This window comes from Rhamphochromis longiceps, linkage group LG12, assembly GCF_057381845.1.
Source record: "Rhamphochromis longiceps isolate RC_006_pf linkage group LG12, R_longiceps_female_GT1.1, whole genome shotgun sequence".
Classification (NCBI taxonomy): Eukaryota; Metazoa; Chordata; class Actinopteri; order Cichliformes; family Cichlidae; genus Rhamphochromis; species Rhamphochromis longiceps.
Genome location: NC_140568.1, coordinates 12,078,279 through 12,092,380, shown reverse-complemented (window position 1 = coordinate 12,092,380; position 14,102 = coordinate 12,078,279). Strand labels below are relative to the sequence as shown.

At 41.4% G+C, this 14,102-nt stretch overlaps 2 protein-coding genes across 5 annotated transcripts in view; both read right to left on the bottom strand.

Moving 5' to 3' along the window:
- LOC146656980 (syncytin-A-like) overlaps positions 1–14,102 on the bottom strand; it is a 208,336-nt gene that overhangs the window by 12,011 nt on the left and 182,223 nt on the right. The gene's annotated exons all lie outside the window — the stretch shown is intronic.
- Positions 1,242–6,094, bottom strand: LOC146656983 (uncharacterized). Of its 4 annotated transcripts, none has more exons than XM_085426889.1 (3): positions 5,614–6,094; positions 4,049–5,107; positions 1,242–3,452 (listed from the first exon to the last, which is right to left on the bottom strand). In XM_085426889.1, the coding sequence occupies exons 2-3, from the start codon at positions 4,898–4,900 to the stop codon at positions 3,291–3,293; spliced, it is 1,014 nt and encodes a 337-aa protein (XP_085283015.1). In that variant the 5' UTR covers positions 4,901–5,107; positions 5,614–6,094; the 3' UTR covers positions 1,242–3,290. The 4 variants fall into 4 exon arrangements, with proteins under 4 accessions (XP_085283015.1, XP_085283016.1, XP_085283013.1 ...); XM_085426890.1 differs by having other exon boundaries at positions 1,242–2,960; positions 5,614–6,092; XM_085426887.1 differs by having other exon boundaries at positions 1,242–5,107; positions 5,614–6,093.

Here is a 14,102-nt window from a genome sequence, read left to right as displayed (position 1 = left end):
TCTTCTTTTCAACTTAGTCTAAGCTGTAGAATTTAAAATCAACTATACTTTGTCTTTTAGTACTGTTCTTCATTGCTGCTGTGCTTATAATATAATTTTTTTATCTATGTAAAAGGTGTGACATTCATTTTAGGGCAAATATAGCAGAATTTCCTGTGACACACACTGGACTTTCTGGACTTTGTTTTTGCACAACACTGGTCACTATATTCTTCATTTCCGGTTAATACTTGTACAGCTGCTGTTATTGTGTATATATTTATTTAGATTTAGATTTCTTCATACATTCTTATATAGTTCTATATTGTGTATTGTGTATTTTGTTGTACAGTTATTTTATTTTCAACTTTAATTTATATATTTTATCTTATTCTTCCCAGTTAAATTTACCCTTCATTCTAATTTGTGTTGTACAGTTATTTCATTTTTAACCTTAATTTATATTTTATTCCTTCCTAGTTAAATTTACCCTTTTTAATTTTTCATATTTATTTCCTATCTTATTCATAGCCTTTTCCTTTTTTGTTTTCTTTAGGTCACGAGCAGTTGTCCAAGCATTTCACTACATATCGTACTGTGTATGACTGTGTACGTGACAAATAAAATTTGAATTTGAATTTGAATTTGATTTTTTTGTCTACATCTAGTCCTATTTGAAAAGTTGTTTCAAAATAAAAGTTGTCAAAGAATAAAAGTTGTTGTGGACACCAATTTGAAGTTTATTTAATTGCATTTATTTTAGTGGATAAGCAAATGCACTAAAATAAATAAAATAACAATTTAATTATAATTTAATTCTTTTACTGCAATAATCTGATGTATATTTCTCAATTTTTAAGAAAGAGCTGACTGAACGTCGAATGACCCTGGAGATGACGTTAGAGTTTCTACCATGTATGCTGGCTTAGCAAGAACCCTATAGCACTGCAGCACTTCAAAATAAGACAACCTTGTTGTGGACAGTAGCAACATTGAACTCAGATTCAGTTTTTGCTTTTTTTAAAACTTAATGTTCTTTTTTATATCCCACAGTACGTTGTTATTTTGGAATTTTTCAAACCGGACTAACTGTCGCAGAAAGCCTTGTCTTTTACCTTGAAAAGTACTTTTTTGGCTACAGGCTTATATAAATCTTTAATAGTACTTGGGGATGTCAATGGAAGCTGTGAGCCTGAATTTAAAAAATGCAAAAATACAGTTTGCTGTTTGAAAGTAATACTTTTAAAGAACAGAGACAGAGAGGAGAAAGAGAGACGATAGGCACAAAAGCATCGACTTGACTCCAGACTGGTGGCAATTTTGCTGAAACAAGTACTGACTGTGTCCAAGTAAATGACTCTGTGAAAGCAGGTAAATGGAAAATACTATAAATGGAGAATTATATGTTGCTGTAAAAAACAGCTTTTTGTATCTTCCTACTGAAGGCTCCCTAACTTTCTACATTTAAAAAATTAATGCAGACACAATGTCTTTTCAGCTCTTTGGGGAAGACAACAATTCTTAACTACAATGCCTAATCATGTGAACATTTTACAGTGCTACATTTTCCCACTCCTACTTACTGCACACCCGACAATCTATACTTGCTTTTGTCGAAACTGTGATCAAACGTCGTGTGGTGTACGGTAAGGCTGCTGATGCACCGAGCTGAACTCCCAATAACAGCACCAGTCTCTGACACTTGTGGCTTTGATTCGAGTTAAGCTGGAACCTTACACAATTTGCAGCAAAAACTGTCTCAGTATATTTATTTAAAAATGGTTCAAGTGCACAAGAGAAAAAAACTGCTGGTAGAAAAAAAAAAACAGCACCATGATCGAAATGATTTTAGTCCATCATCCACATAATGGATAGTGGCGTTCAATGAACTCTCTTACATCATTGCCGTGTTCTTTTTCTCCCTCCATCGCTGTTCGTTTCAGTCCATAAATGGCCACTGATGGGGAGGGGCAGTTCCCGAACACGTGGACTCTCATCCTGAATTCCTGTACTTCTCCATCCAGATCATGGTTTTTGAACCACAAGAAGCGAAGGTAGTTGCGGTGGTCTTCTCTGACAACAAAATTGTAAAACATTTGCTCCACGTCGGCCATGACAGCGTATGGGTCGGACCTAAAACGCATCAGAACTCCCACAAGAGTATTATTGAGATCTGGCCCTTTTAGTAGCACATCATTGAGAGAAACATTGTGCACTTGAATCAAAAACCACCCTAATTTTTCCTGGCTTCTGAGGGTGATAAATGCCAAAACTAGGGAGATACCAGCATTCTTGTTCTGGAGCTAAAGCTGGAGCTGGTTCAGCGTGGCCCTTACTGAAAGTTTTGTCTAAAAACTCAATGTAATGTTCTTTCATTTCAGGTTTCTTTTTCAGTGTTTTGCGGAGCGTCATTAAGCAACTAAGGGCTTGGTCCCTATTGTTGGGTAAACGCTGTCTGGGGGAGCGGAATGGGAGTGGAGCTACCCAATTGTTCACCTCATCTTTAGTAAAGTCTCTGTGCATAATTTCCAGGAATAATGCATCTTCTACTGAAAGAGCCGTTTTGTCATCATCTGCTGTTTGCTGGAAAATGTGTCTGCCTACTTCTGCTTGTGTCTTCTCGAATTTAGGACAGCTTTCTGTGTATTTGTCTTTTATATAGATTTTTCTTGCACAGGGGCTAAGGGAGGTAGGGCACCCGTTATTCAGAATGTCTGTCTTGAAAGAGTTTACTGTGGGTTGGTGGGCACCTGAGAGGCAGACATCGCCTACAACCACCCATCCCAGATCGAGGCGTTGGGCATAAGGTGCACTGTTTGGACCATTTATCTGACTGCGAACCTTGTGAGCTTGGATGATGTCCAGGCCCAAGAGGAGGAGAATGTCCGCGGCTGGGTCCAGAGGAGGGATCTGTGAAGCGAGTGCGTGTAGATGAGGGTGAGCCGACACAGCCTCCTTGGTGGGTATCTCATCTCTATTATCTGGAATGTGATCACATTCTGTCAGTGTGGGCAGCACCATGGACACTTCCCCATTTACATCCTGAATAACGAAATTAGTTGCTCTGCGTCCTCCAGCCTCTGACAAACCTGCACATGTTTTCATGGTGTATGGGAGCATAGTGCCTTTCACATTAAACATGTTGAAGAAAGCAGACCTGGCTAAGGATGAGTTGCTTTGATCATCCAACATGGCGTACATCCTCTTTTTCTCTTCAGGATTTGTGCGGGGATACACGTTGACTAAACAAATCTTAGAGCAGGATTTGCCTTTTAGACGTGGGCCACACACCTCTGTGCAAGCAGTTGTGGTTACAGGGCTTGAAGGATCAGACTTCCTGCCGTGGCTTTGAGGCAGGAGGTTAGAGTCCTTGGTTGCCCACAGAGGTGGGCCAGCACGCATGGCAGACACGTGAGCGTCACTGTTACATTCCGAGCATTGGATAATGGCTTTGCAATCGTTAGCTCGGTGACCTGTGGAAGAACAACACTTATAACAAATAGCATGTTCTTTGAGGATGCTTTTCCTTTCATCTAGTTTTTTTGACCTAAAATCCCTGCATTTGGCAAGTGAATGGGGCTTGTGGTGAATAGGACATTGTCTGTCTGGGTTGAGAACTGACGTTCGAGCTGTGACATTTGTTTGACTAATATCTGTTCTGTTCACTGCAACCGCACCTCTGTATTTAGTTGGTTTCAACAATGGCTTATCAGGTTTTGGAGCTACTATGTTTGAACTTTGTAACATAAAGCTAGGATCTGTTTTCATTTCTGCATAATCATTTATAAACTGAACAAAATATGAGAAAGGTGGGTAAACTGCACCGTTGTCCTTTTTTGTATTTTGTCCCCTGTTTCACCCAGGACTCCTGGAGTCCATAGGGGAGCTTTTCCACTATCGGGTTTATCCCCCTTGGGGTGTCCAGAAAGCTAAGGCCGGGTAGATAATTTTCACTTTGTGCATACTCTAACTCCAACAGGAGATCTGCAAGATCCTGCAATAAGTTAGTGTCCTTATTAGATATTTTTGGAAAAGACTGTAAGCGTTGGAAAAGTGATGCTTCGACTACCTCTGGAGAACCAAAACTTTTGTCCAGACGTTGCCACAAACGTTGAAGACCTGCGTGTGGGTTGTTCACATGGACCGCCCTGATCCTCAGCGCATGTTGTAGTGACTCCCCGCTGAGCCACTTGTTGAGAAGGTCAAGCTCTTCGCTGAACTTGAGGTTGAGGCCTTCTATGGCGTTGCGGAAAATGGACTTCCAGGACAAGTAAGACTCAGGACGGTTGTCGAAAACCTTGAATCCCGCTGTCAGCAGATCACGACGTGCTAGATAGGCTGTGAAATCTGAGATTTCAGTCTTTGGAGGCAATGAAGGTTTAGGCTGGATTGAAATGTCAGTTTTTCTGTTTATAGGAGGGGACTTTGGTTGCTCCTGATCTACAAAATCAGTGAGATGTTCACCTGGAGAGGAGGCAACTGGTGGTTGACTCTGTCGTAGATGCTGAGCGTTGTTATTACCAACCAGTTGTCCTGTATCAGGCTTTCCGTCTTCATTAACTACCAAGCTGCGATTAGCGAAGTGAGCGTTCACATAATCTTGAGCACGTCTGATGGAAGGAGGTGTCTTAGAGGAGACTCCTTGTTCTGTGAGGTCAACGGCGTCATGCTCCTCATCGGCTGCCGCTTCCAGGACATGAGCTGCGGCGAGCGCGGCTTCAGCCTCACCCTCCTTCTTTAGAGCGTTTAGTGTTGCCTCGATGCGTGCCTTCTCAACCTCCATGTCGATCTGGCGTTTCGCGTACTGTGCTCTGGTGCGGGCGGCTTCTGCTTCTGCTCTGGCTCGGGCTGCAGCTTGACTGGTGGATGAACGACGTGAAGAGCGTGAAGAGCGTGAGTGGCACTCTGACCGGACCACCATCTGGGAGAGACGCTTCAGGCTGAGACATCTTGGGTGCTTGATAGATAGATAATCTTCTTACTCTGCTGCCCTCAGGTGAATGTATGGCTATTCACCCTATGCAGCGAGCTTAACATAAGAGGAGATGGTTCCAGGAACGACAGGACACATCGCTTTGTCTTTGTGTCTTTAACTGAAGACCCTTTTTTCCTCTTTTAATTTGTAAGACTGTGAACATACAGTAAAATAATACGTAAGCATCAGTATCAACATATTTTATAAACAAAACAGAAGTTAGCAACATAGCTTTCCTTATGCTTTACATTCATCATTAACATCTTTCCTTATACGATCGTGGCTCAAGAGTTGGGAGTTCGCCTTGTAATCAGAAGGTTGCCGGTTTGAGCCCCGGCTTGGACAGTCTTGGTTGTTGTGTCCTTGGGCAAGACACTTCACCCGTTGCCTACTGGTGGTGGTCAGAGGGCCCGGTGGCGCCAGTGTCCGGCAGTCTCGCCTCTGTCAGTGCGCCCCAGGGTGGCTGTGGCTACAATCTAGCTTGCCATCACCTGTGTGTGAATGGGTGGATGACTGGATGTGTAAAGCGCTTTGGTGTCCTTAGGGACTAGTAAAGCGCTATATAAATACAGGCCATTTACCATACGTTCAAATAACCTTTTAAGTAACATGAAAGTAACAAATCTTACAGAAAGTGAAGCTAGACATTGCTTACTTACAGATTATGGCTCAACAAACTCCCCAACGATGTAAACTGGGCTTAAAGTTGTGCAGCTTGTTTTCTGCTCCATGCATTTTCTCACACTGCCTGCGTGAACTTTGCCTGCTGCTTACAACCCATCACCAAAGGGGGCAGTGTAGTGCACACCAAATAACCAAAGAAGAAGCCACAAACTGAAGGGGTAATACTGCCCACTATTGGGAAACCTGAGAAATTCACCAGCCAAAGAAACCCAACCAAGCCACAAACGAGGGGCAGAATAATCGCAGTTAATGTAGTTCTTCCATGCTGGAGTCATTGATGCAAAGAGATTTTGACAAAATCAGGCTGTATCACTTGACAGGTAGGTGTACAGTGTATGCTCGGTTTCTGCTGCACTTTGGGAGGAATACTAAATAGGACTTATTTGTTTCACTGTGAAATTGTGCGTCTTTTGGCAATGGCTGCCCGAGAGGAGAGTGTGATGGACACACACCCCTTCTGGAAGGCAAGCTGCCATGTGTAGCTGTGACTGTGACTGTGCGTCTCTTGCTTATTTAGCTGAACTTAGCACAAACAACACTTACTCAGAAAACACATACACACCCAACACCAACACAGACGAAACACACATACAAGCACACACATGGGCACGCTGTGTCGCGTTTAAGTTCAACTTTATTGGTCTGCTGTGGAGCAAACTGCTGCACAGCAAGAGTATACCCCTACAGAGCTACAAAATGCGACTCTTTGGCTCATAAACAACACAAAACATTGTGAAATTACACTTTCAAAACTTAATAAAACATTTTGCACAATCAGGAGGTGAGAGAAAGAATTGAAACAACTAAACAACACAATAATTGCTGCTGCAGCACATGCATTTGTTCCGGTAAATGTATTATTGTATAAACATGTGTCATATTTAGACGTGTCAGAGGCAACAGTCAGAAAAATCAGTACAGGCGTTACAATGAAAGCACAAAACCTTTTGAAAGCAGTTGACTCACAGCCCTTTAGACATACAGAGTATCAATAAGCATGCTCATCAATGCCTCATCAGTAATGAAAGCTGTAACACAAATCTTTAACGATCTCCAACAGATACTAAAGCTACGGCTTTCTTCATGTTTTTATTTTACCGTAGTTTTCAAAGTTCACAGAATCTTTTCAAATGTATAAATTTTTTCAACAGTCCTTTTTTTTAGTTTGTTTCCTCACATCTAGTTTTAGTTAACTATAATGATCTCAGTGTCTTAATGTGTTTGTGTCAACGAGGGCTGACTGAAGGTGGAGAGATCTAAAGATGCTGAGCCTCCTCCACATATGTCCTGCTAGCTTGGTGCTGTGTTGTCTTGGTCAAATGCCATTTTAACACAATCACAGTCATTGTGTGTGTGTGTGTGGGTGTGTGTAGGTGTGTGTGTGTGTGTTACTTCTAATTACTTGTAATTTTGAGTTTGACAGTGTAAATAATAAACACCAGTTGATCTCAACAAGTTAAATCACAGCACAGGAAGTTGAGCAGAAGCCATGCATTAGTGTAACATCCACACTCATGTGTTGACACCTTCTCATAGTTTTGGCTTCATTTGTACATTTCATGTTCATTGCAACCATTTTTATATGTAACTAATACGATTTCAGCTTAAACACTTTTTAAGGTGTGAAACTGGCTCTGGCAGTGTTGAGCCCATTACACCGAGAAGCTTCTATTTATTATCATAGACTTCACACCTTTTCAAAAGAAGTCTTAGCATCAGGTTTAAAGTATCATAGAGTAGTTAGGATGCACTCGGCAGCTAACTCCCCAGTCCAACTAATAGCTGCTCCAGCCGTCATTGTCCTGCAGGCTCCAAAAAATGGTAAATGGCCTGTATTTGTATAGCGCTTTACTTAGTCCCTATGGACCCCAAAGCACTTTACTACATTCAGTCATTCACTCGCTGGTGATGGCAAGCTACACTGTAGCCACGGCTGCCCTGGGACACACTGACAGAAGCGAGGCGGCCAGACACTGGTGCCGCCTCTGACTAACTCTTGAGCCACGATCGCACATCGCACAAGTTTTAGAGAACCTCCAAGTGATTGGGGTTCTCTAAAATTTAGTTTTACAGTTTAGTTTTAAACTGCTGTTCACAAACGCTGTCCATCTAATCTGACTGAGCTGGAGCTGTTTTGCAAAGAAGAATGGGCAAGGATTTCAGTCTGTAGATCTGCAAAGCTGGTAGAGACAAACCCTAAAAGATTGGCAGCTGGAACTGCAGCAAAAGGTGGTTCTATAAAGTATTGACTCAAGGGGCTGAATAATTACGCACACCCCACTTTGCAGTTATTTATTTGTAGAAAATGTTTGGAATCATGTATGATTTTCGTTCCACTTCTCACGTGTGCACCACTTTGTGTTGGTCTTTCACGTGGAATTCCACTAAAATCGATCCATGTTTGTGGCTGTAATGTGACAAAATGTGGAAAAGTTCAAGGGGGCCGAATACTTTTGCAAGCCACTGTACATTTTCCAACACCTATTATTTGGATCTAACAGTCATAAAGTAAAATTCAACATAACCTTGTGTGTTCATTTGCATGATTTTACAAATGCTACTGTCCAAAAGCTTGCTCAGGCAATTCGCAGCATTTCTTAACTCCTGACTTTCTCTTTTTCATTGCCACATCAGAGCTGTGTTGGTAGTAGAATTCCTTATATCGCAGTTTGATGGATTCCCATATTTAAATAACCACCATGTTAAATGAAGACTTTCTAGTGACTTCCTTGTATACAAGCAGTGATGCTGGTGAGCCACCATTTTTCCTTCTCATTCACAAGCCATTACAGTAATGGCATTTTGTCATAGCCACTGCTGTGACACAGTTTACAGTGACATGAGTCTGAGCACCAGCTCGTCACATATGGACGGCCATGAAGGACCCATTAGGAAACATCATTTTCGTCTTCGATTGATGGTCTGGCTATCTGATGCATAGTGCACAATGTATCAAGGCACAACCCAAAGAATACCTCGTGCGTATCTCTCCAACACTAGCATCATAAGAGTTACCCAGTGGTTCCCTGAGTATGAGAATGCATTGTTTCTCTAATAGCTGTAATGGAAACAATGCAATGTTGGAAACACCAAAGCAGAGTGAATGTAAAGCAATTATTTTATGAGTGCCTGCAGCGAACCGTGATATTTTCAAACTAGAAACTCAAATTATCTTTAAGTTCGAAAAACATGGTTTTGAAATGTATCTATTTTCACTTCTTTTTGACATATTATTGCTTTTCGTGACTCTAATGATGCGTCACCCTCCTTCTAAACTTTTCAGTTATTTTTTTCCCTTAATGGTGATGTTTTTTAATTGCCTTTCAGACTGTGTTGTCATGATTGCTCACTTTACGAGTTGTTAGGCCCTATGTGTTAGTTACATGCAGTTTATAGCAGCAGTACTACAGTCTATCCAGAAAGACTTTGAATCAAAATATTCAATTTTCACAAGCAGATAGCAGTGATTTGGGAGTTGACACTGCTGTTCTCACAATCTCCAATCATTTATACATCAGAGAAGCGCTGCTTTCTCTAAAAACTTAATTTTGCCAGTGTGGAACAGCCACTGAAATAACATTTACACAGCCTTAGAACAGAAAATGCAAAATAAATCATAGCTGTGATATGAACATGAGACATTTGTGCATTGTGGAATTTATACACAGCCAGAGCAGTGGTAATGATTTATACAGGACCTCGAAGGCAGTCACCAGAGTAGAAATCTCTGCTGGAGCTGAAATGTCCTCACATTACATCGCCTGCAGTTTATAGTCTGGTATTTATTTCCAGGTTTGATTTGGACAATTATATAGGATGTAATGCCATTTAGGAGTCGGCTTGAAAAAGCTGCATGCTGGAAAGAACTATAGACCTTTTTCATGGTAGACATTTTGTCTTGTCAAAGTAAAGAAAGCCGAGGTGTGTTAATGATGGCTGTATTTTACTTAGGGGAAGTCCTGCGTTTATTCATGCTGGTTCACTATAATGGCTTACTACGATGCTTAATGGAACTAATCCATCATTATTTCCACCAATGCTTTCCTTATTGTGACAAGTCAAAATGTCTGTGGGGAAGAAGGTTTACTTGTATATACAGCTTCCACTGAATAATACAGTGGGGCAAAAAAGTATTTAGTCAGCCACCGATTGTGCAAGTTCCCCCACTTAAAATGATGACAGAGGTCAGTAATTTGCACCAGAGGTACACTTCAACTGTGAGAGACAGAATGTGAAAAAAAAAATCCATGAATCCACATGGTAGGATTTGTAAAGAATTTGTTCATAAATCAGGGTGGAAAATAAGTATTTGGTCACCTCAAACATGGAAAATCTCTGGCTCGCACAGACCTGTAACGTCTTCTGTAAGAAGCTTTTCTGTCCCCCACTCGTTACCTGTATGAATGGCACCTGTTTGAACTCATCATCTGTATAAAAGACACCTGTCCACAGCCTCAAACAGTCAGACTCCAAACTCCGCCATGGCCAAGACCAAAGAGCTTTCGAAGGACACCAGGAAAAGTATTGTAGACCTGCACCAGACTGGGAAGAGTGAATCTACAATAGGCAAGCAGCTTGGTGTGAAAAAATCAACTGTGGGAGCAATCATCAGAAAATGGAAGACATACAAGACCACTGATAATCTCCCTCGATCTGGGGCTCCACGCAAGATCTCATCCCATGGGGTCAAAATGATCATGAGAACGGTGAGCAAAGATCCCAGAACCACACGGGGGGACCTGGTGAATGACCTGCAGAGAGCTGGGACCAAAGTAACAAAGGTCACCATCAGCAACACACTACAACGGCAGGGAATCAAATCCCGCAGTGCCAGACGTGTTCCGCTGCTGAAGCCAGTGCATGTCCAGGCCCGTCTGAAGTTTGCCAGAGAGCACATGGATGATACAGCAGAGGATTGGGAGAATGTCATGTGGTCAGATGAAACCAAAGTAGAACTTTTTGGTATAAACTCAACTCGTCGTGTTTGGAGGATGAAGAATACTGAGTTGCATCCCAAGAACACCATACCTACTGTGAAGCATGGGGGTGGAAACATCATGCTATGGGGCTGTTTTTCTGCCAAGGGGACAGGACGACTGATCCGTGTTAAGGACAGAATGAATGGGGCCATGTATCGTGAGATTTTGAGCCAAAACCTCCTTCCATCAGTGAGAACTTTGAAGATGAAACGAGGCTGGGTCTTCCAACATGACAATGATCCAAAACACACCGCCCGGGCAACAAAGGAGTGGCTCCGTAAGAAGCATTTGAAAGTCCTGGAGTGGCCTAGCCAGTCTCCAGACCTCAACCCCATAGAAAATCTGTGGCGGGAGTTGAAAGTCCGTGTTGCTCGGCGACAGCCCCAAAACATCACTGCTCTCGAGAAGATCTGCATGGAGGAATGGGCCAAAATACCAGCTACTGTGTGTGCAAACCTGGTAAAGACCTATAGTAAACGTTTGACCTCTGTTATTGCCAACAAAGGTTATGTTACAAAGTATTGAGTTGTATTTTTGTTATTGACCAAATACTTATTTTCCACCCTGATTTACGAATAAATTCTTTACAAATCCTACCATGTGGATTCATGGATTTTTTTTTCACATTCTGTCTCTCACAGTTGAAGTGTACCTCTGGTGCAAATTACTGACCTCTGTCATCATTTTAGGTGGGGGAACTTGCACAATCGGTGGCTGACTAAATACTTTTTTGCCCCACTGTAGCTGTTTGATTTTCAGGATCCTACATCATCGTTGCATCAATAATAACAAAATACTGATTGGGCAAATTATCCTTCAGTCCTACTAAATATTTGCATAATTTGGAATCACAAGGTATGTTATAGTACTTTGTAATAAACGCATCTGTGATTGCAATAAACCCACAAGTGGTCACTTGTGACTAATTTAACTGACAAAAAAATATAAAACATGTTACATAGAAACACATTAACCTGTTTTGTTGTTGTTGTTGTTTTAATTTTTTTTAAAAAAGAGTTTGCCCTGAACATCTTTGAATGATGTCATTGCTTGCCAAGTCCATGTCTATACACAGCACTGGTTCACACTGAAGCCAAACCACTTTATAATCTATCCTTTATTTTCAAGTCAGAGCAAGCAGTTTTGAAATATGGAATAATGGTAAAAGAGGAGAGACCCCTGAAACTTAATTGGGGCACGTACTGTAGCCAACACACACATTGACATATACTGTTAGCTAGCAGTGCAACCTGGAGATTCTAATTAGATAAAAGGAAATAACTGATAATAATAAAAGCAACATAAACAATATATACAAAATATAGGGACCCATCTACACAAATTTCAGAACCCATTACATCTCTTACAGCTTATTAAATAACAAGTGATTTTTATTATAAACTGAAAACTGATGAGTCATGCCAGTCACATGCTTCAAAACTTTCAGTAGTCATAGATTCTTGTTTTTGTAATTATTTAGCTCATAACATCACAATGACTTGTGAGGAATTTTTTTAAAAGTGATAGTGTTTTGGCAAAATCATTCACAGCTGTATCCAAACAAGGCTGATGTTTCCAATGTGACTTAAAGTTGGAAATGAATTCTCCAGTGTCTCTCTGTCTCCTTCCTCTCTCCTCTTATGAGCAGCACTGCACATAGACAGCCCCCATGCTCTCTCTGTGCCACTGCACAGTCAGCGATTATAGCAGGTGGTTAGTGCTACGTGAATCAGCTGAAAGACAAATCACCCGGCAGCTGCTGGGCCCAACAACTTTTTGGAAACCATATTGTTGGTAATGCTGTTAGGTCATCTGCTAATCGCAAGGTTGGTGGTTCAATTCCCGTCTGCTCCAGTCAGCAGACGGGAATTGACTTTACAGCACACCTCCAGAAACTCTACTGCATGCCATTTCCATGCTCTCTTTTTTCCCCACATTTCTTATCTTTCTCTACTTTTCACAAACTTAAAGCAAACATTACATTAAATAATCTAGACTTTGTCTAAAAAAACCTAGAAATGAACAGAAAATACAATAATGTTAGGATACTGTTAAAGTAATCAGGGTTTGTGGTAAATGTCTGTTCAAACTTGATGATCCATCCAATAGTTGAGCTTTTTCTCAGCCACACTCTTAAAATCTAATTTAGGAAAAAATGATGTGCTACAGTTCACCAGTTGATGTCGAGTCCAACATTTGTATTTGTATTTGTATTTGTATCTTTATCATTGTGCTCTCCACTGTGATTACTCTGCTGTCCTTGAAAGTGACACCCTTAGCTGAAATGAAATGCACATAAATTAGGTATACTGCATAAATACCCTTTTCCTAAAATCTGTGTTTTTTCTGGAAAATGGATGAATGCTCTGACCTGAACTCTGCACGTTATCATTGCACTAAGTAAAGGCAGTAATAGACAGCAATTTCAAAGGGAGGGGCTCACATGCACCAACATGCCTGCGTGTGACCTGAGCCTGAGGACACTGAGCAAAGAAAAACATGGATTACAGCACACTCACTGCTGAATGCCCGTACTCCACCGCATCTTTACAATATTTTTTTTTTACCATGATAATAATGTTCCCAATCCCACTTTGCATCACTTCCTTTGTCCAGTTTTCATTCTATATCGATCTCTCTTTGCTTTTTCCCGTTTTCACATTGCTCACTTAATAAACCCTACACTGGAATTAATTGATTAGTTGTCCAAACAAACAAATAGAGCAATTAATCTGTACTGGGCAAGCACTGGTTCCCCCACAGCTCCATTAAATCCTCGGGAGCCTCTGGAGAGGAGCATCGAGACCTCGCAGAAAATATAACAACGCCTAAAGATAATACCAACCTGGCCCAGAGAGAGACACGCTGTTTGTTCCGCTCTTATTAGACCCTCAAAAGAAGTCAGGGGTGTTTTTTTGCGCCTGTGAAGAGAAGAAGAGGGTGATTATGATGGAGAGGTAGATGCTGTCTCGGTGTAAAGAGGCCACAGAAGAGAAATTTGAAGGTGTTAAAAAAGTGATGGAATAATCTTGCGCTTGGTCTTCCTCATCCTCATCTTCCCACTCACAGCTGCCGCCACTGCCGGAACAGAACGTGTTGTGCTGAGAAGTGACATTTCAAATTCATCTTTCATGTGACGCAACAGCAGCGAAGTACTGCTAACTTTATGAGCGCTAAGATGATTCTGGAGATGTCTCAGACCATATTATTACTGCCACAAACATCACTGGGTGTATTTTCTCCTTCTCTCCATTTTCATCACCATTTATCATCTCCTTCTCAACCCTTCCTTTGCATTTCCTTCTCCTTGTCACCATCAATCTAACTTGCCCCAGTCTCGTATTTTTCCCTCACCTTATCATTTCCTCTCCCTCCATTACAGTACTTCATCCTTCTCTTCTCTGTCATCACCGCCTCTCCTGCCTCCACAGATATCACTACTGTGCTCTCCTTCTCACTTAACCGTTCCTCTTACGTTTTCTCTT